A 23,100-nucleotide genomic window follows, 5' to 3' on the forward strand; every position below is an offset into this window, starting at 1 on the left:
ATGGGAAAAATACAAATATGTGTAGGCTAAATAAGATGCTACTGTAAAACCAGTGGACAATGTCTTAACAAGTCTTTGGTCCAGTCTCATCAAGAGAAAAAGTGAGAGGATTCAAACACATCAAATAAGAAAAGAGGAGAAATAACAAACTATATCAGAGAGAGACAAAAAGTCATGAGTACACGGCCAACTGCTATATGCCAACAAATTGGTGAACCTAGTAATAGATAAATTCTATAAACACGAAATCTTCCAAGATTAAATTAAGAAGAAATACACAATCTGGAAAAACTTCCAATGAAATGAAAGTCCAGGACCAGATGGCTTCAAGGGGGAATTCTACTAAACATCAAAAAAGAGCTAATACCTATAGTTTTCAAACTATTCCACAAACATGAAGAGAATATAAGTTTTCCAAATTCATTCTCGAGGCCAGCATTACCCTGATACCAAAACTATATAAAGACAATACAAAAACAGAAAATTATAGGCCAATATCTTTCATGAATATAGTTGCAACTGTCAACGGAATATTAGAAAAAGAAATTTGACAATATGTGAAAAGAATCATACAACATAATCAAGTGAGATTTGTTCTAGGGATTTAAATATGGTTCAGTATCTGCAAATCAATAAATGTTATACACCACATAATCAAATGAAAGGATAAAAATCATCTCAATAGGCAAAAGAAGCATTTGAGAAAAGTCGACATTCACTCATGAAAAAAATTATCATTAAAGTTGATATAGAGAGAACATAACTATACATAATAAAGGCCATTTCTGAAAAGCCCACAGCTAAAATCATACTTAGCTATGAAAAGCAGAAAACTCTTCCTCAAAAACCAGGAACAAGACAAGGACATTGTCAGAATTTTTATTTAGTATTGAAAGTAGTATCTGAATAACATCAGAAGTCTTAGGTACAGCAATCAGACAAGAAAAAAACAGTAAAAGGCATCCAAATTTGAAAGGAAGAAATAAAAATGCATAATTTATATAGAAAAGCCTAAAGTCTCCACCAAAAAACTGTTAGAACTAATAAATGAATTCAGTAATGTTTCAGAACACAAAATTAATATATAGAAATTTGTTGCATTTCTTTATACTAATAATTGACTATCAGAAAGAGAAAAAAGGAAAACAATCTCATTTAAAATTGTAACAAAAATAGCAAAATACATAGAAATAAACTTTGCCAAGGAAGTGAAAGATCTATACTCTGAAAACTATAAAGCATTGATGAAGTAAATTGAAGATGATGCAATGAAATTGAAAGGTATCCTGTGTTTATAGACTGGAATAATTTCTATTGTTAAAATGGCCATACTACCCAAATAAATCTACAGATTTAATGCAATCCCTATCAATAACCCCAGATATGCAGATGATACCACCCTTATGGCAGAAAGTGAGAGGAACTCAAAAGCCTCTTGATGAAAGTGAAACAGGAGGGTGAAAAGGTTGGCTTGAAGCTCAACATTCAGAAAACAAAGATCATGGCATCTGGTCCCATCACTTCATGGGAAATAGATGGGGAAACAGTGGAAGCAGTGTCAGACTTTGTTTTTTTGGGCTCCAAAATCACTGCAGCCATGAAATTAAAAGATTCTGATTGCAGCCATGAAATTAAAAGACGCTTACTCCTTGGAAGGAAACTTATGACTGCCCTAGATAGTATATTAAAAAGCAGAGACATTACTTTGCCAACAAAGGTCCGTCTAGTCAAGGCTATGGTTTTTCCCATGGTCATGTATGGATGTGAGAGTTGGACTGTGAAGAAAGCTGATCGCTGAAGAATTGATGCTTTTAAACAGTGGTGCTGGAGAAGACTCTTGAGAGTCCCTTGGACTGCAAGGAGATCCAACCAGTCCATTCTAAAGGAGATCAATCCTGGGTGTTCATTGGAAGGACTGATGCTAAAGCTGAAACTCCAATACTTTGGCCACCTCACGTGACGAGTTAACTCACTCTAAAAGACTCTGATGCTGGGAGGGATTGGGGGCGGGAGGAGATGGGGAATACAGAGAATGAGATGGCTGGATGGTATCACCGACTCGATGGACATGAGTTTGAGTGAACTCCGGGAGTTGGTGATGGACAGGGAGGCCTGGCATGCTGTGATTCATGGGGTCGCAAAGAGTGGGACACGACTGAGCGACTGAACTGATCAAAATATCCAAGGCACTTTTCACCAACAAGGACAAATAGTTTTAAAACTTATATGGACTCACAAAAGAATCTGAATAACCAAAAAATATTTTTTAAAAAAGAACAAAGCTGGAGGAATCATGCAATCTGATTTAAGACTATATTACAAAGCCACAGTAATGAAAACAGTATGATATTGCCACAAAAGCTTACACATTGATAGAACATAATAGAAAGCCCAGAAATAAACTCACACAATTATAGTCAGTTAATTCATGAGAAAGTAGGCAAAATATGCAATTTAGAAAAGAATATGTCTTCATTAATGGTGCAGGGAAAGTTGGACAGCTACATGTAAATAAATGAAATTAGAATGTTTTCTTATATCATGAATAAAATAAATTCAAAATGCATTATAGACATAGGCCTAAATGGGCTTCACTAGAGAAGGCAATGGCAAGCCACTTCAGTACTCTTGCCTAGAAAATCCCATGGACGGAGGCTCCTGGTAGGCTGCAGTCCGTGGGGTCCCTAAGGGTCGGACACGACTGAGCGACTTCACTTTCACTTTTCACTTTCACACATTGGAGGAGGAAATGGCAACCCACTCCAGTGTTCTTTCCTGGAGAATCCCAGGGATGGGGGAGCCTGGTGGGCTGCCATCTATGGGGTCGCACAGAGTCAGACACGACTGAAGTGACTTAGCAGCAGCAGTGGCTCAGCTGGTAAAGAATCCACCTGCAATACAGGAGACCTTGGTTTGATTCCTGGATTGGAAAGATCCCCTGGAGGAGGGAGAAGCTACCCACTCCAGTATTCTTGGGCTTCCCTGGTGGCTCAGCTGGTAAAGAATCCACTTGCAATGGGGGAGATATGGGTTCAATTCCTGGGTTGGGAAGATCCCCTGGAGAATGGAACAGCTACCCGCTCCAGTATTCTGGCCTGGAGAATTCTCCTGCCTTCAGTCTTTCCCAGCATCTGAGTCTTTTCCAATTAATTGGCTCTTTGCATCAGGTGGCCAAACTATTAGAGCTTCAGCTTCATGTATAGTCCATGGAGTCGCAAAGAGTTGCACACAGATAAGTAGCTTTTACTTTCACATAGACCTAAATATAAGACCAGAACCCATAAAACTCTTAAAAAGTAACATAGGCAGAATACTGTTTGACATGATCCCTAGCAATAATTTTGGAATCTGTTTCCTAAGGCAAGTGAGACCAAAACAAAAATAAACAAGTGGTACCAAGTTAAAAGCTTTCTCACAGCAATGGTAATCACTGACAAAACAAAAAACCAACCAAATGGGAGAAAATATTTGCAAATAATATGACCAGTAATGGGTTAATATAGAAAATATAAAAATCTCACATTCTTTCAATATCAAAAATTAATTAAAATGGGCAGAAAAACTGATAGATTATTTTCCAAAGAATATATGCAGATGGCCAATGGGCACAGCAAAAGATACTCAACACACTCAACACTGCTAATGATCAGAGTAATGAAAGTCAAAAACAAACTGAGATATCACTTCATACTTATTGGAATGACTATGATCAGAAAGACTACAAATGAAAAACGTTGGCAAGTATGTGGTATATATATATATATATAATATACTGTTGTTGTTCACTTGTTAAGTTGTGTCTGACTCTCTACGACTCCATGGCCAGCAGCACGCCAGGCTTCCCTGTCCTTCACCATCTCTGGACTTTGTTCAAACTCATGTTCATTGAGTCAATGATGCCATCCAACCAACTCATCCTCTGTCATCCCCTTCTCCTGCCTTCAGTCTTCCCCAGCATCAGAGTCTTTTCCAATTAATTGGCTCTTTGCATCAGGTGGCCAAACTATTAGAGATTCAGCTTCAGCATCAGTCCCTTCAAGGAATATTCAGGGTCAATTTCTTTTAGGAATGACTGGTTTGATCTCTTTGTTGTCCAAGGGATTATCAAGAGTCTTCTCCAGCACCACAGTTCGAATGCATCAATTCTTTGGTGCTCAGCCTTCTTTATGGTCCAACTTTCACATCCATACATGACTACTGGAAAAACCATAGCTTTGACTATACATACCTTTGTAGGCAAAGTGATACCTCTGCTTTTAAATATGGTGTTTAGGTTTGTCATAGCTTTTCTTCCATGGAGCAAGTGTCTTAATTTCATGGTTGTAGTCACAATCCACAATGATTTTGTAGCCCAAGAAAATAAAGTCTCTCACTGTTTCCATTTTCTCCCCATCTATTGGCTATGAAGTGGTGAAACAGGATGTCATGATCTTTGTTTTTTGAACGTTAATTTAAAAATTAATTAATTTTAATTGGAGGTTAATTACTTTGCAATATTGTGCTGGTTTTTGTCATACATTGACATTAATCAGCCACTGGTGTACATGTGTTGAATGTTAATTTTTAAGCCAGCTTTTTCACTTTCCTCTTTCACCTTCATCAAGAGGCTCTTTAGTTCCTCTTCACTTTCTACCGTTAGAGTGTTATCATCTGTGTATCTGAGATTATTGGTATTTCTCCTGGCAATCTTGATTCCAGCTTGTGGTTCATCCAACCCATAATTTCACATGATGTACTCTGAATAGAAGTTAAATAAGCAGGGTGAGACTATACAGCTTTTATGTACTCCCTCCCCAATTTTGAATCAGCCTGTTGTTTCATTTCCAGTACTATCTCTTTCTTCTTGACCTGCATACAGGTTTCTCAGGAGACAGGTAAGGTGGTTTGGTATTCCTATCTCTTTAAGAATTTTCCACACTTTGTTGTGATCCACATAGTCAAAGGCTTTAGCATTGTCAATGAAACAGAAGTAGATGTTTTTCTGGAATTCTCTTGCTTTTTCAATGATCCACTGGGTATTAGCAATTTGATCTCTGGTTCCTCTGCCTTTTCTAAACATCTGAATGTTCTCAGTTCATGTACTGCTGAAGCCTAGATTGAAGCATTTTGAGTGTTATCTTGCTAACATGTGAAATGATTGCAATTTTGTTGTCAAATGAAGTTTGAACATTCTTTGGAATTGTTCTTCTTTGGGATTGGAAAGAAAACTGACTTTTCCAGTCCTATGGCAACTGCTGAGTTTTCCAAATTTGCTGGCATATTGAATTCAGCACTTTAACAGCATCATATTTTAGGATTTGTAATAAATAGGTCATCTGGAATATCATCACCTCCACTAGCTGTGTTGATAGTAATGCTTCCTAAGGCCCACTTGACTTCACACTCCAGGATGTCTGGCTCTAGGTTTGTGACATCATGGTTATCCATGTCATTAAGACATTTTTATATAGTTCTTTGTATATTCTTGCCACCTTTTCTTAATCTCTTCTGCTTCTCTTAGGTCCTTGACATTTTTGTCCTTTATTGTATGCATCTTTGCATGAAATGTTCCCTTGGTATCTCCAGTTTTCTTGAAGTGGTATTTAGTCTTACCAATTCTGTTGTTTTCCTCTGTTTCATTGCATTGTTCACCCGGGGCAGATTCAAGTCAATGTATGGCAAAACCAACCAACATATTATTGTAAAGTAATTAGCCTCCAATAAAAAAAAAAAGAAAAAAAAAAGAAGGCTTTCTTGTCTCTCCATGCTATGCTTTGGAACTCTGCATTAAGTTGGATATATCTTTTGCTTCATTTGCCTGTAGTTTCTTTTCTTTTCTCAGCTATTTGTAAGGCCTCCTCAGACAAACACTTTGACTTCTTGCATTCTTGGGGATACTTTTGATCACCACCACTTGTACAATGTTATGAACCTCCGTCCATAGTTCTTCAGGCATTCTGTCTACCAGATCTACTTCTTTGAATCTGTTACTTACACTCTGTAATCATAAGGGCTTTTATTTTGGTCATATCTGAATGATCTAGTGGTTTTCCCTACTTTCTTAAATTTAAGCCTGGAATTTGCAATAAGGAGCTTATGATCTGAGCTACAGTCAGCTCCAGGTATTGTTTTTGTTCGCTTTATAGAGTTTCTGCATCTTCAGCTGCAAAGCATATACAGAGTCTGATTTCAGTACTGACTATTTGGTAATGTCCATGAGTAGAGTCATCTCTTGTATTGTTTGAAGAGGGTGTTTGCTATGACCCTTTTGCTATGACGTTTGCTACCCTTTACTATGACATTCTCTTGGCAAAACTGCTACGTTTGTGCTGCTTCATTTTGTACTCCAAGCCCATACTTACCTTGTTCCTCCAGGTATAACTTTTTGTTTGCTTTTTTTATTTTTTAAATAAATTTAATTATTTAAATTGGAGGATAATTACAATGTGGTGGTTTTTGCCATACATAGACATGAATCAACCATGGGGGTACATGTGTCCCCACATCCTGAACCCGCCTCCCACCTCCCTCCTCATCCCATCTCTCAGGGTCATCACAGTGCTCTGGTCCTGAGTGCCCTGTCTCATGCATTGAACCTGGACTGGTGATATATTTCACATATGGTAATATACATGTTTAATGCTATTCTCTCAAATTATACTACGCTCACCTTCTCCCACATAGTCCAAAAGTCTGTTCTTTATATCTGAATTTCTTTTTTTTTTTTTATATATATCTAAAAAAGAATTTTATTAAAAAAGCACAAATGCAAAGAAATGAACAGAGGAAAATTTATGCGTCGAACCTGGACTGGTCACTTATGATAATATACATGCTACAATTCCATTCTCTCCAATCATTCCACCTTCACCCTCTCCCACAGAGTCCCAAAGACTGTTCTAAATGCCTATGTGTCTTTTGCAGTCTCTTATACAGGGTTCAGGTTACCATTTTTCTAAATTCCATATAAATGCGTTAATATACGGTATTGATGTTCTTCTTTCTGGATTACTTCACTCTGTATAATTGGCTCCAATTTCATCCACCTCATTAAAACTGATTCAAATGCATTCTTTTTGATGGCTGAGAAATACTCCATTGTGTATATGTACCAAAGCTTTCTTATCCATTCATCTGCAGATGGACATCTAGGTTGCTTCCATGTCCTGGCTATTATAAACAGTGCTGCAATGAACATTGGAGTACATGTGTCTCTTTCAATTCTGGTTTCCTCGGTGTGTATGCCCAGGAGTGCGATCGCTGGATCATATGGCAGTTCTATTTCCAGTTTTCTGAGGAATCTCCACACTGTTCTCCATAGTGGCTATACCAGTCTGCATTCCCACCAACAGTGTAAGAGGGTTCCCTTCTCTCCACACCCTCTCCAGCACTTATTGTATGTAGACTTTTGGATAGCAGCCATTCTGACTGGTGTGAAATGGTATCTCATTGTGGTTTTGATTTGCATTTCTCTGATGATGAGGGATGTTGAGCATTTTTTCATGTGTTTATTAGCCATCTTTATGTCTTCTTTGGAGAAATGTCTGTTTAGTTCTTTGGCCCATTTTTTGATTGGGTCACTTAGTTTTCAGGAATTAAGCTGCAGGAGCTGCTTGTATAATTTGGAGATTAATCCTTTATCAGTTGCTTCATTTGCTATTATTGTCTCCCATTCTGAAGGTTGTCTTCTCACCTTGCTTAGAGTTTCCTTTGCTGTGCAGAAGCTTTTGATTTTAATTAGGTCCCATTTGTTTATTTTTGCTTTTATTTCCAATATTCTGGGAGGTGGGTCTTGGAGGATCCTGCTGTGATTTATGTCGGAGAGTGTTTTGCCTACGTTCTCCTCTAGGAGTTTTATAGTTTCTGGTCTTACATTTAGATCTTTAATCCATTTTGAGTTTATTTTGGTGTATGGTGTTAGGAAGTGTTCTAGTTTCATTCTTTTACAAGTGGCTGACCAGTTTTCCCAGCACCACTTGTTAAAGAGACTGTCTTTTCTCCATTTTATATTCTTGCCTCCTTTGTCGAAGATAAGGTGTCCATAGGAGCGTGGGTTTATCTCTGGGCTTTCTATTTTGTTCCATTGATCTATATTTCTGTCTTTATGCCAGTACCATACTGTCTTGATGACTGTGGCTTTGTAATAGAGCCTGAAGTCCGGCAGGTTAATTCCCCCAGTTCCATTCTTCTTCCTCAAGATTGCTTTGGCTATTCGAGGTTTTTTGTATTTCCATACAAATTGTGAGATTATTTGTTCTAGTTCTGTGAAAAATATTGTTGGTAGCTTGATAGGGATTGCATTGAATGTATAAATTACTTTGGGTAGTATACTCATTTTTACAATATTTATTCTTCCAATCCACGAACACGGTATATTTCTCCATCTATTCATGTCCTCTTTGATTACTTTCACTAGTGTTTTATAGTTTTCTATGTACAAGTCTTTTGTTTCCTTAGGTAGATATATTCCTAAGTATTTAATTGTTTTCATTGCAACAGTGAATGGAATAGTTTCCTTAATTTCTCTTTCTATTTTCTCATTATTAGTGTATAGGAATGCAAGGGATTTCTGTGTGTTGATTTTATATCCTGCAACTTTGCTGTAATCATTGATTAGCTCTAGTAGTTTTCTGGTAGAGTCTTTAGGGTTTTCTGTGTAGAGGATCATGTCATCAGCGAACAGTGAAAGCTTTACTTCTTCTTTTCCAATTTGTATTCCTTTTATGTCTTTTTCTGCTCTGATTGCTGTGGCCAAAACTTCCAGAACTATGTTGAATAGTAGTGGGGAGAGTGGGCACCCTTGTCTTGTTCCTGACTTTAGGGGAAATGCTTTCAGTTTTTCACCATTGAGGATAATGTTTGCTGTGGGTTTGTCATATATAGCTTTTATTATGTTGAGGTATGTCCCTTCAATTCCCACTTTCTGGAGAGTTTTTATCAAAAATGGATGTTGAATTTTGTCGAAGGCTTTCTCTGCATCTATTGAGATAATCATATGATTTTCATTTTTCAGTTTGTTAATGTGGTGTATTACGTTGATTGATTTGCGTATATTGAAGAATCCTTGCATTTCTGGGATAAAGCCCACTTGGTCATGATGTATGATCTTCTTAATGTGTTGTTGGATTCTGATTGCTAGAATTTTGTTAAGGATTTTTGCATCTATGTTCATCAGTGATATTGGCCTATAGTTTTCTTTTTTTGTGGGGTCTTTACCAGGTTTTGGGATTAGGGTGATGGTGGCCTCATAGAATGAGTTTGGAAGTTTCCCTTCCTCAGCTATTTTCTGGAAGAGTTTGAGTAGAATAGGTGTTAGCTCTTCTCTAAATTTTTGGTAGAATTCAGCTGTGAAGCCGTCTGGACCTGGGCTTTTGTTTGCTGGGAGATTTTTGATTACAGTTTCAATTTCCGTGCTTGTGATGGGTCTGTTCAGATTTTCTATTTCTTCCTGGTTCAGTTTTGGAAAGTTGTACTTTTCTAGGAATTTGTCCATTTCTTCCAGGTTATTCATTTTATTGCCATATAATTGCTGATAGTATTCTCTAATAATCCTTTGTATTTCTGTGTTGTCAGTTGTGATCTCTCCATTTTCATTTCTAATTTTATTGATTTGGTTCTTCTCCCTTTGTTTCTTGATGAGTCTGGCTAGTGGTTTGTCAATTTTATTCACCTTCTCGAAGAACCAGCTTTTGGCTTTGTTGATTTTTGCTATGGTCTCTTTTGTTTCTTTTGCATTTATCTCTGCCCTAATTTTTTATGATTCCTTCCTTCTACTGACCCTGGGGTTCTTCATTTCTTCCTTTTCTAGTTGCTTTAGATGTAGAGTTAGGTTATTTAGTTGACTTTTTTCTTGTTTCTTGAGGTATGCCTGTATTGTTATGAACTTCCCCCTTAGCACTGCTTTTACAGTGTCCCAGAGGTTTTGGGTTGTTGTGTTTTTATTTTCATTCATTTCTATGCATATTTTGATGTCTCTTTTGATTTCTTCTATGATTAGTTCATTATTCAGCAGCGTGTTGTTCAGTCTCCATATGTTGGCACTTTTAACAGTTATTCTCCTGTAATTGAGATCTAATCTTACTGCATTGTGGTCAGAAAAGATGCTTGGAATGATTTCAATTTTTTTGAATTTACCAAGGCTAGATTTATGTCCCAGGATGTGATCTATCCTGGAAAAGGTTCCGTGTGCGCTTGAGAAAAAGGTGAAATTCATTTTTTTGGGATGAAATGTCCTATAGATATCTATTAGGTCTAACTCTTCTATTATATCATTTAAAGATTGTGTTTCCTTGTTAATTTTCTGTTTAGTTGATCTATCCATAGATGTAAGTGGGGTGTTAAAATCTCCCACTATTATTGTGTTATTGTTAATTTCCCCTTTCATACTTGTTAGTGATTGTCTTACATATTGCGGTGCTCCTATGTTAGGTGCATAAATATTTATAATTGTTATATCTTCTTCTTGGATTGATCCTTTGATCATTATGTAGTTTCCTTCTTTGTCTCGTTTCACAGCCTTTGTTTTAAAGTCTATTTTATCTGATATGAGTATTGCTACTCCTGCTTTCTTTTGGTCTCTATTTGCATGGACTATCTTTTTCCAGCCCTTCACTTTCAGTCTGTATGCGTCCCTCGTTTTGAGGTGGGTCTCTTGTAGACAACATATATGGGGGTTTTGTTTTTGTATCCATTCAGCCAGCCTTTGTCTTTTGGTTGGGGCATTCAACCCATTTACATTTAAGGTAATTATTGAAAAGTAGGATCCCGTAGCCATTTTCTTTATTGCTTTGGGTTCAAGTTTATACACTCTTTCTGTGATTCCTGTCTATAGAAGATCCTTTAGCATTTGTTGGAGAGCTGGTTTGGTGATGCTGAATTCCCTCAGCTTTTGCTTGTCTGTAAAGCTTTTGATTTCTCCTTCATATTTGAATGAGATCCTTGCTGGGTATAGTAATCTGGGCTGTAGGTTATTTTCTTTCATCACTTTAAGTATATCTTGCCACTCCCTTCTGGCCTGAAGAGTCTCTGTTGAAAGATCAGCTGTTATCCTTACGGGAATCCCCTTGAGTGTTATTTGCTGCTTTTCCCTTGCTGCTTTTAATATTTGTTCTTTGTGTTTGATCTTTGTTAATTTGATTAATATGTGTCTTGGAGTATTTCGCCTTGGGTTTATCCTGTTGGGGACTCTCTGGATTTCTTGGACTTGGGTGATTATTTCTTTCCCTATTTTAGGGAAGTTTTCAACTATTATCTCCTCAAGTATTCTCTCATGGTCTTTCTTTTTGTCTTCTTCTTCTGGGACTCCTATGATTCGAATGTTGGAGCGTTTAACATTGTCCCAGAGGTCTCTAATATTGTCCTCATTTCTTTTAATTCATTTTTCTTTTTTCCTCTCTGTTTCATTTATTTCTACAATTCTATCTTCTAGTTCGCTTATCCTGTCTTCTGCCTCTGTTATTCTACTGTTTGTTCCCTCCAGAGAGTTTCTGATCTCATCTATTACATTATTCATTGTATATTGACTCTTTTTTATTTCCTCTAAGTCCTTATTAAATCTTTCTTCCATCTTCTCAATCCTTTTCTCCAGGTTATTTATCTGTAACTCCATTTTACTTTCAAGATTTTGAATCATTTTCACCATCAAAATTCGAAATTCTTTATCAGGTATATTCCCTATATCTTCTTCTTTTGTTTGTGTTGGTGGGCAATTATCTTGTTCCTTTACTTGCTGGGTATTTCTCTGCCTCTTCATCTTGCTTATATTGCTTTGCTTGGGGTGTCCTTTCCCTCTTCTTGCAGTTTGTGGAGTTCTCTTTATTATGTAGTTTCTTCGCTGTGTGTGGGGTTGGACAGGTGACTTGTCCGGGTTCCCTGGTTAGGGAAGCATGTGTCAGTGTTCTGGTGGGTGCAGCTGGATTTCTTCTCTTTCCTTTAGAAGACAATGGGCTACTTTTCTGGGAGCCTGATGTCCTCTGCCAGTATTCAGAAGTTGTTTTGTGGACTTTACTCCACGTTCAAATGTTCTTCTGATGAATTTGTGGGGAAGAAAGTGGTCTCGCCGTCTTGTTCCTTCCTCCCCAGAACACTGGATTCTTATATTCCACTTGGTCGTGGAGTATCTCTTCCCAGCTTCTCCAGCAAGGCGCAGCCGCTGCAGCTTACCTTGGACGAGGGGTATCTCCTCAAGGCCGCCCCTCCTGCTTTGAATGTGGATCAGCTCCTCCTGGCCCTCCGGTGCCCAAGCAGCCACCGCCTCCTGGATGTGGTACAGCTCCTCTCGGCCACCGCCCTAACTCTGGGCGTGGGGAAGCTCCTCTCAGCCACGATTCTGCACGTGGTTGGTTGCGCCGGGAGCCGGGCGTCTCTCGCGTCTGCGCCGCCGGGAGCCGGGCGTCTCTCGCGTCTGCGCCGCCGGGAGCCGGGCGTCTCTCGCGTCTCTATATAAATTTTTAAAATTCTCACCACCAACCCATCAGAAGAATGTCTATATATCTGAATTTCTTTTATTGTCTTGAATATAGGGTTATTGTTACCATCTTTCTAAATTCCTTATATATGCCTTAATATTACTGTATTGATGTTTCTCTTTCTGGCTTACTTCACTTTGTATAATAGGCTCCAGTTTCATCCATCTCATTAGAACTGACTCAAATGTGTCCTTTCTTATAGCTGAGTGACACGACTGAGCGACTGAACGGAACTGAATATTCCTTTGGGTGTAACTTTCTTATCCATTCCTCTGCTGATGGAGATCTCGGTTGCTTCCGTCTTAGATATTGTAAACAGTGCTGCAATGAACATTGGGGTGCATGTGTCTCTTTCAATTCTGTTTTCCCCAGTGTGTGTGCCCAGCACTGGGATGTCTGGGTTGTGTGGGAATTCTGTTTCCAGTTTTTTAAGGAATCCCCACCCTGTTCTCCATAGGGGCTATACTAGTTTGCAACCCACCAAAAGAGGGTTCTCTTTTCTCCACATTCTCTCCAGCATTTATTGTTTATAGACTTTTTGATGGTGGCCATTCTGACCAGCATGAGATGGAACCTCTTTCTTGTTTTGATTTGCATTTCTCTAATAATGAGTGATGTTGAACATCTTTTTGTGTGTTTGTTAGCCATCTGTATGTCTTCTTTGCAGAAATATCTGTTTAGTTCTTTGATCTACTTTTTGATTAGGTGGTTTATTTTTCTGTTATGGAGCTGTGTGAGTTTTTTGTATACTTTGGAGGTTAATTCTTTGTCAGTTGTTTCCTTTGCAATTATTTTCTCCCATTCTGAAGGCTGCATTTTCACCTTGCTTAAGGTTTCCTTCATTGTGCAAAAGATTTGCAGTTTAATTGGTCCTATTTGTTTATTTTTGCTTTTATCTCCATTACTCTGGGAGGTGGATAATAAAGGATCTTTCTGTGATTTATGTCAGAGAATATTCTATGTTTTTCTCTAAAAGTGTCATAGTTTCTGGTCTTACATTTAGATCTTTAATTCGTTTTGAGTTTATTTTTGTTTATGGTGTTAGTAAGTGTTCTAGCTTAATTCTTTTACACATAATTGACCAGCATCATTTGTTAAAGAAATTGTATTTTCTCCACTGTATATTTTTGCCTCCTTTGTCAAAGATAAGGTGTCCATAGGAGTGTGGATTTATATTCAGGCTTTCTTTTTTGTTCTATTGATCTATTTCTGTCTTTGTGTCAGTACCATACTCTCTTAATGACTGTATCTTTGTAGTATAGTCTGAAGTCAGGTAGGTTGATTCCTCCAGTTCCCTTCTTCATTCTTAAGATTGATTTGTCTATTTGAGGTCTTTCTGTGTTTCTATACAAATTGTGAAATCATTTGTTCTAGTTCTGTGAAAAATGCTATTGGTAGTTTTATAGGGATTGCATTGAATCTATAAATTGCTTTGAGTAGTATACATATCATTTTCACTACATTGATTCTTCCAATCCACTAAAATGGTATATCTCTCCATCTATTTCTGTCATCTTTGATTTCTTTTGTCAGTGTTTTATAGTTCTCTCTATAGAGGTCTTTTCTTTCTTTACATAAATTTATTACTAAGTATTTAATTCTTTTTGTTGAAATGGTGAAGGGGATTTTTTCCCTTAATTTCTCTTTCTGTTTTCTCATTGGAATGAAAGGGATTTTTTGTGTATTAATTTTATATCCTGTAACTTTACTATATTCATTGATTAGTTCTAGTAATTTTCTGGTGGTGTCTTTAGGCTTTTCTATGTAGAGCACCATATCATCTGCAAACAGTGAGAGTTTTACTTCTTTTCCAATCTGGAATTTTTTATTTCTTTTTCTTCTCTGATTTCTGTGGCTAGGGCTTCCAAAACTATGTTGAATAGTAGTGGTGAGAGTCTGCACACTTTTCTTATTCCTGATTTTAGAGGAAATGCTTTCAATTTTTCACCATTGAGGATAATGTTTGCTGTCAGTTTGTCATATATGGCTTTTATTATGTTGATGTATGTTCCTGTTATGCCTGCTTTCTCTAGAGGTTTTTTTTATAAATTGGTGTTGAATTTTGTCAAATCCTTTCTCTGCTTTTATTGAGATAATCATATGGTTTTTATCTTTCAATTTGTTAACATGGTGGAAGAAGCACAAGCTGGAATCAAGATTGCCGGGAGAAATATCAATAACCTCAGATATGCAGATGACACCACCCTTATGGCAGAAAGTGAAGAGGAACTCAAAGGCCTTTTGATGAAAGTGAAAGAGGAGAGTGAAAAGGTTGGCTTGAAGCTCAACATTCAGAAAACGAAGATCATGGTATCTGGTCCCATCACTTCATGGGGAATAGATGGGGAAACAGTGGAAACAGTGTCAGACTTTATTTTTTGGGGCTCCAAAATCACTTCGGATGCTGATTGCAGCCATGAAATTAAAAGACGCTTGCTCCTTGGAAGGAAAGTTATGACCAGCCTAGATAGCATATTAAAAAGCAGAGACATTACTTTGCCAACCAAGGTCCGTCTAGTCAAGGCTATGGTTTTTCCCGTGGTCATGTATGGATGTGAGAGTTGGACTGTGAAGAAAGCTGAGCGCCAAAGAATTGATGCTTTTGAACTGTGGTGCTGGAAAAAACTCTTGAGAATCCCTTGGACTGCAAGGAAATCCAACCAGTCCATTCTAAAGGAGATCAATCCTGGGTGTTCATTGGAAGGACTTATGCTGAAGCTGAAACTGCAATACTTTGGCCACCTCATGCGACGAGTTGACTCACTGGAAAAGAGTCTGATGTTAGGAGGGATTGGGGGTAGGAGGAGACGGGAACGGCAGAGAATGAGGTGGCTGGATAGCATCACTGACTCGATGGACATGAGTTTGAGTGAACTCCGGGAGTTGGTGATGGACAGGGGGGCCTGGCGTGCTGTGGTTCGTGGGGTCACAGAGAGTCGGACGCGACTGAGCGACTGAACTGAACTGAAATGAACTGATCACTTTGATTGACTTGCAAATATTGAGGAATCCTTGCATTCCTGGGATAAAGCCCACTTGGTCATGATGTGTGATCTTTTTAATATATTCTGAATTCTGTTTGCTAGAATTTTGTTGAGGATTTTTGCATCCATATTCATCAGTGATATTGCCCTGTGAAAGTGAAAGTCACTCAGTCATGTCTGACTCTTTGTAACCCTATGGGATATATAGTCCATGGAATTTTCCAGGCCAGAATACTGAAGTGGGTAGCCTTTCCCTTCTCCAGGAGATCTTCCCAACTCAGGAATAAAACCCAGGTGTACCGCATTGCAGGCAGATTCTTTATCATCTGAGCTGTAAGGTAAGCCCCAATATTGGTCTGTAGTTTTCTTTTTTTGTGGCATCTTTGTTCAATTTTTGTAATAGGGTGATAATGGCCTCATAGAATGAGCTTGGGAGTTTACCTTCCTCTGAAATTTTCTGGAAGAGTTTGAGTAGGATAAGTGTTAGCTCTTCTCTAAATTTTTGGTAGAATTCAGCTGTGAAGCCATCTGGTCCTGGGCTTTTGTTTGCTGGAAGATTTCTGATTATGGTTTCAACTTCTGTGCTTGTGATGGGTCTGTTAAGATTTTCTATTTCTTCCTGGTTCAGTTTTGGAAAGTTATACTTTTCTAAGAATTTGTCCATTTCTTTCAAATTGTCCATTTTATTGGCATACAGTTGATAATAGTAGTCTCTTATGATCCTTTGTATTTCTGCGTTATCTGTTGTTGTTTCTCCATTTTCATTTCTAATTTTGTTTATTTGATTCTTCTCCCTTTGTTTCATGATGAGTCTGGCTAATGGTTTGTCTATTTTATTTATCTTCTCAAAGAACTAGCTGTTAGCTTTATTGATTTCTGCTATGACCTATTTTGTTTCTTTTGCATTTATTTCTGCCCTCATTTTTTTTTTTTGTGATTTCTTTCCTTCTACTAACGATATAACTATATTTATACTTGTTATGACTTCTTTTTTTTTATTTTTTAAATTTATTTATTTTTAATTGAAGGCTAATTACTTTACAATATTATATTGGTTGGTTTTGCCATACATTGACATGAATCCACCCCGGGTGTACAAGTGTTCCCCTTCTTGAACCCCCTCCCCCCTCCCTCCTCCCCTTATCCTCTCTCTGGATCACCCCTTCTTCTTTGACTTATCCCTTGAAAATTATGTAGTGTCCTTGTTTCTTATCATAGTCTTTATTTCAAAGTCTATTTTATCTGATATGGGTATTGCTATTCCTGCTTTCTTTGGGCCTCCATTTGCATGAAATATCTTTTTCCAGCCTCTCACTTTCAGTCTGTATGTGCCCTTAGGTTTGAGATGTGTCTCTTTTAGACAGCATTTGTGGTCGTTTTGTTTTTGCATCCATTTGGCCAATCTTTGTCTTTTGGTTGGAGCATTTAACCCATACTTTTAAGGTAATTATTGATAAGTATGATCCTGTTACCTTTTACTTTGTAGTTTTGGATTCCTTTTTATACACCTTTTCTGTGTTTACTGTCTTAAGAAGATCTTTTAGCATTTGTTGAAGTGCTGGTTTGGTGGTGCTGATTTCTCTCAACTTTTGCTTGTTGTAAAGCTTTTGATTTCTCCTTCATATCTGAATGAGATCCTTGCTGGGCAGAGTAATCTTAGTTGTAGATTTTTCTCTTTCATCAATTTAATTATGTCCTATAATTCCCTTCTAATCTGAAGAGTTTCTATTGAAAGACAAGCTGCTATCTTTATGGGGATCCCCTTGTGTCTTATTTGTTGCTTTTCCCTTGCTGCTTTTAAAATCTGCTCTGCTTAGTTTTTATTACTTTGATTAATATGTGCCTTGGGGTGTTTTGCTTTGAGTTTATCCTGTTTGGGGCTGTCTGTGTTTCTTGGACTCTGGTGGCTAATTCCTTCCCATTTTAGGGAATCTTTCAACTATTATCTCCTAAAGTATTTTCTCATGCCTTTTATTTTTGTCTTCTTCTGGGTCACCTGTAATTTGAATGATGGGGCGTTTGACATCGTCCCAGAGGTCTCTGAGGTTGTCCTCATTTCTTTTAACTATTTTTTTCTTTTTTCTCTCCATTTCATTTATTTCCACCATTCTATCTCCCACCTCACTTATCCTCTCTTCTGCCCGAGTTATTCTACTGTTGGTTCCCTCTCAAGTTCTTTTAATCTCAGCTATTGCATTGTTCATTATTGATTGAGTCTTTTTTATTTCTTCTAGCTCCTTGTTAAACATTTCTTGCATCTTCTCAATCCTTGTCTCTAGTCTATCTGCAAATTCCATTTTGTTTTAAAGATTTTGGATCATTTTACTATCATTATTCTGAATTCTTTTTCTGGTAGACTCCTTATCTCCTCCTTTTTTTTTTGTTCTGGTGAGTTTTTATAATGTTATTTACCTGCTGAATATTTATCTGCTTATTCATTTTGTTTAGTTTGCTGTGTTTGGGGTGCCTATTCTGCAGACTGAAAGTTCATGGTTCCTCTTAATTGTCAGCTCTGCTCCCTGTGGGTGGGGTTGGACTAGTGGCTTGTCAAGGTTTCCTTGTTGGGGGAACTTGTGTCTGTGTTCTGCTGGGTGGAGCTGGATCTCTTCTCTCTGGAGTGCAATAAAGTGTTCAGTAGTGAGTTTTGGAACTCTGCATTCAGATGCTTATATCTTTCCTTTTCTCCTTTGCTTTTCGCTTCTCTTCTTTTCACAGCTATTTGTAAGGCCTCCTCAGACAGCCATTTCGCTCTTTTGCATTTCTTTTCCATGGGGATGGTCTTGTTCCCTGTCTCCTGTACAATGTCACGAACCTCCATCCAGAGTTCATCAGGCACTCTATCTATCAGATCTAGTCCCTTAAATCTATTTCTCACTTCCACTGTATAATCATAAGGGATTTGATTGAGGTCATATCTGAATGGTCTAGTGGTTTTCCCTACTTTCTTCAATTTAAGTCTGAACTTCGCAATAAGGAGTTCATGATCTGAGCCACAGTCAGCTCCTGGTCTTGTTTTTGCTAACTGTATACAGCTTCTCCATCTTTGGCTACAAAGAATATAATCAATCTGATTTCGGTGTTGACCATCTGGTGATGTCCATGTGTAGAGTCTTCTCTTGTGTTGTTGGAAGAGGGTGTTTGCTATGACCAGTGAATTCTCTTGACAAAACTCTATTAGCCTTTGCCCTGCTTCATTCCGTGCTCCAAGGCCAAATTTGCCAGTTACTCCAGGTGTTTCTTGACTTCCTACTTTTGCATTCCAGTCCCCTAGAATGAAAAGGACATCTTTTTTGGGTGTTAGTTCTAAAAGGTCTTGTAGGTCTTCATAGAACCGATTAACTTCAGCTTCTTCAGCATTACTGGTTGGGGCATAGGCCTGGATTACTGTAATATTGAATGGTTTGCCTTGGAAACGAACAGAAATCATCCTGTCATTTTTAAGATTGCATCCAAGTACTGCATTTCGGACTCTTTTGTTCACCATGATGGCTACTCCATTTCTTCTAAGAGATTCCTGCCCACAGTAGTAGATATAATGGTCATCTGAGTTAAATTCACCCATTCCAGTCCATTTTAGTTCACTGATTCCTAGAATGTCTATGTTCACTCTTGCCATCTCCTGTTTGACCACTTCCAATTTGCCTTGATTCATGGACCTAACATTCCAGGTTCCTATGTAATATTGCTCTTTACAGCACCGGACCTTGCTTCTATCACTGGTCACATCCACAACTGGGTATTGGTTTTGCTTTTGCTCCATCCCTTTATTCCTTCTATAGTTATCATTCCAATCCCAAAGAAAGGCAATGCCAAAGAATGCTCAAACTACCGGACAATTGCCCTCATCTCACACGCTAGCAAAGTCATGCTCAAAATTCTCCAAGCCAGGCTTCAGCAATATGTAAACCGTGAACTCCCAGATGTTCAAGCAGGTTTTAGAAAAGGCAGAGGCACCAGAGATCAAATTGCCAACATCCGCTGGATCATGGAGAAAGCAAGAGAGTTTCAGAAAAACATCTATTTCTGCTTCATTGACTATGCCAAAGCCTTTGACTGTGTGGATCACAATAAACTGTGGAACATTCTGAAAGAGATGGGCATACCAGACCACCTGACCTGCCTCTTGAGAAACCTGTATGCAGGTCAGGAAGCAACAGTTAGAACTGGACATGGAACAACAGACTGGTTCCAAATAGGAAAAGGTGTACGTCAAGGTTGTATATTGTCACCTTGCTTATTTAACTCATATGCAGAGTACATCATGAGGAACGCTGGGCTGGAAGAAGCACAAGCTGGAGTCAAGATTGCTGGGAGAAATATCAATAACCTCAGATATGCAGATGACACTACCCTTATGGCAGAAAGTGAAGAGGAACTCAAAAGCCTCTTGATGAAAGTGAAAGAGGAGAGTGAAAAGGTTGGTTTGAAGCTCAACATTCAGAAAACAAAGATCATGGCATCTGGTCCCATCACTTCATGGGAGATAGATGGAAAAACAGTGGAAACAGTGTCAGACTTTGTTTTTTTGGGCTCCAAAATCACTGCAGATGCTGATTGCAGCCATGAAATTAAAAGACGCTTGCTCCTTGGAAGGAAAGTTATGACCAACCTTGATAGTATATTAAAAAGCAGAGACATTACTTTGCCAACCAAGGTCCGTCTAGTCAAGGCAATGGTTTTTCCCGTGGTCATGTATGGTTGTGAGAGTTGGACTGTGAAGAAGGCTGATCGCCGAAGAATCGATGCTTTTGAACTGTGGTGTTGGAGAAGACTCTTGAGAGTCCCTTATACTGCAAGGAGATCCAACCAGTCCATTCTAAAGGAGATCAATCCTGGATGTTCATTGGAGGGACTGATGCTAAAGCTGAAACTGCAATACTTTGGCCACCTCATGCGACGAGTTGACTCACTGGAAAAGACTCTGATGCTGGGAAAGGTTGGGGGCGGGAGGAGAAGGGGACGACGGAGAATGAGATGGCTGGATGGCATCACCGACTCTGTGGACATGAGTTTGAGTGTACTCCGGGAGTTGGTGATGGACAGGGAGGCCTGGCGTGCTGTGATTCATGGGGTCGCGGAGAGTCGGACACAACTGAGCGACTGAACTGAACTGAACTGAACTGAGTGAGTTTTGGGGTGTCTTGTATTTGACATGGCTTTGGGCAGCCCATTATTTAATGTTCAGGGTTGTGTTCCTTTTTTGATGTAAAATTACCACGGTGTGTCTTGCACAGGAATTTGTTGGTTCTAGGGTGGAGCTTGGTTTTAGTATAGGTATGGAGACTTTGGGTGAGCTCTTCTCTATTAATGTTCCCTGAAGTCAGGAATTCTCTGATATTCTAAAGTTCTGGAGTTGAGCCTCCTGTCTCTGGGTTTGGTCCTTCTCTTAGAGTAGCCTCAAGGCATCTCCATCCATACAGCAGAGAAGATAAAACTCATAGGTTAATGGTGAAACAATTCTCCACAGCCTGGAACACCCAGAGAAATTCACAGATCTATATAGAGAAAAAAAGCAGGAGGAAGGATATAGAGGTGACCTGAAAGGAGAAAAGGGAGAGTCAAAAGGGGAGAGAACATTCAAGCCAATAATCAAATCCTTAAGTGCTCTCTACAGCCCAGAACACCCAGAGAGATGCACAGAGGTGTATAGAGATGAGAAGAGTGAGGAAGGAATTAGAGGGATAGTGGTGACCCAGAGGAGAAAATGGAGAGTCGAAAGGGGAGAGAGCAATCAAGCCAATAATCAGATCCCTAAGTGAAAATGGATACTGAAAATTAGATTCTTAAAGGCACAAAATTGATAACAAATATCAGAACGTAAAAATTAAAAATCTAGAATAGAGGCTAGACTCTCAAAATTATAATATAAAAATATAAAACAAAATCGATCACAAAAATTAAAAAAAATATATATATATGGAATTTGTTTTTTAAAAATTGGGTTTTGTTTTGAAACGTAAACTATAAAAATGAAAATTAAAGGAATAATAAAGAACTAAAGTTTTCAAAAAATTAAAATGTGACAATAGTAAAAATACATCTAGGAATTTCTCTGGAGCTGTTGTGGTCAGTTCAGTGTCAGATAGTCCTTTGTTCCTGCTTGTACTTGTTCTTAAGGTCTATAATTGCATCTCAAATGCACAGTCTCAGCACTAACTGCAGGGTTTTAATATGTTGCACTTGTCACTTCCAGGTGGTTCCCCATTCTTTGTTTATTTTGGCTCCCTCTTCAAGTTTCTTCAGTGTCTAATTTCTGCCCTGACCAAGAGGGCAAAGGTGGCCACTTATTTAGGCTCACTTGTTTAGCTGTGCTGTGAGGAGAGAGGGACACTACAATCAAATACTGCTGGCATGTGTGGGGAGTGCTCACACTGGATGGACCACACTCAGTTTTTCACAGCCCAAGACGGCATGTACTTCCTGGGTCCACACTGCTCAGGCTCCAGTGTGCTCTGCAAGGACACTGCCCCAAGTGGACCCTGCATTTCATGTATTCTTCCAAGGTTTATGCAGCTTAGGTTCTTGGGTGCTTTGTAAGGGCATAGACTCAGATGGGCTGTGCAATTTGTGCCCTTCCCAGGTCCAAGCCACTCAGACAACTGAGTGCTTGGCGAGTGCACTGTCCCAGGTGGCCCATGCATCTTATGCACCTCCCTGGTAATGGCCAATCTGTTTCCCAGCTGTGCCATGAGGGCACATTCCCAGGTGTGCCGTGTGTCTCCTCTGGGGAGCTGATCTAAGGCTGTGACACTCTTGGCAAATGTGAACCGTTCAGGATCCCAGGAAGACATGGTTAGCAACTGGCAGCCTGCTCGCAGTTTGGTGGAAGATGTGGTCTCTGGGGCTGAGATTGCAGCAGCCCCTTGCCTTCTGGCTCTGGCTGTCATGCACCTGCCTCTCTGCCTCTGAGGAGAGAGGGCCCTAACCAGACAGCTTACTCTTCTTTGATACTCAATATGGTGCAATCCTTTGTTCTGTGAGCACGCCAGGGGTCACCATGTGGCATAAGAGCCTTTTGTGGGAAATGTCATTTTTTTTTTCTTGTCTCTCTGGTGACCCCACGATTTGCGTTGCTATGTCACATTAGTTCCCTCAGATTGTCCTCAAGGCATTCAAGTCCAGTCCATACCCTAAGGACCAGGGATGCAGCCTGTGCCTCCCTGCCCAGACCCCACTCGCTGGCGATGGACACAAGCATCTGAGCCACTTCTCTGCTGGTAATCTTGGTTAGGCACATATTCTGTGGGATTTTTTTCCCCCCAGTTATGTTGCCCTCTGAAATTCCAAAGCTCCCCACAGACACACCTGTGAGAGGGTTTCCTATTGTGTGGAAACTTCTCCTTCATGACTCCCTCCCCAGGACGGATCTCTGTCCCTAAATCTTTTGTCTCTGTTTTCCTCTTTTATATTTTGTCCAACCTCCATTTGAAGAGATTGGGCTACCTTTCTGGGTGCCTGGTGTCCTCTGCCAGCGTTCAGAAGTTGTTTTGTGCACGTTACTCAACATTCAAATGATCTTTTGATGAATTTGTGGGGGAGAAAGTTGTCTCCCTGTCCTATTCTTCAGCAATCTTGGGACAGCCCCCTGTTTTGTTATTTTCTATATTTTCTAATTCTTCATTAAAATTTTCTTTTAACTTCTCACACTGTGCATCTCTTCTTTTATTTAT

The 23,100-nt window shown here is 39.0% G+C and overlaps 1 protein-coding gene across 1 annotated transcript in view; it reads right to left on the reverse strand.

Annotated features, from left to right (window-relative positions):
* The window catches only part of LOC129563866 (germ cell-less protein-like 2), a 40,520-nt gene extending 18,299 nt beyond the window's left edge, over positions 1-22,221 (reverse strand). Inside the window, exon 1 of the mRNA XM_055437581.2 lies at positions 21,829-22,221. Within this exon, the coding sequence (XP_055293556.2) occupies positions 21,829-22,221 (393 nt within the window). The remainder of the gene's footprint in view (positions 1-21,828) is intronic.
* Positions 22,222-23,100: the final 879 nt, after the last annotated feature.

This window comes from Moschus berezovskii, chromosome X (genome assembly GCF_049115385.1).
Source record: "Moschus berezovskii isolate FMDL1 chromosome X, NW_MosBer_1.0, whole genome shotgun sequence".
Lineage (NCBI taxonomy): Eukaryota > Metazoa > Chordata > Mammalia > Artiodactyla > Moschidae > Moschus > Moschus berezovskii.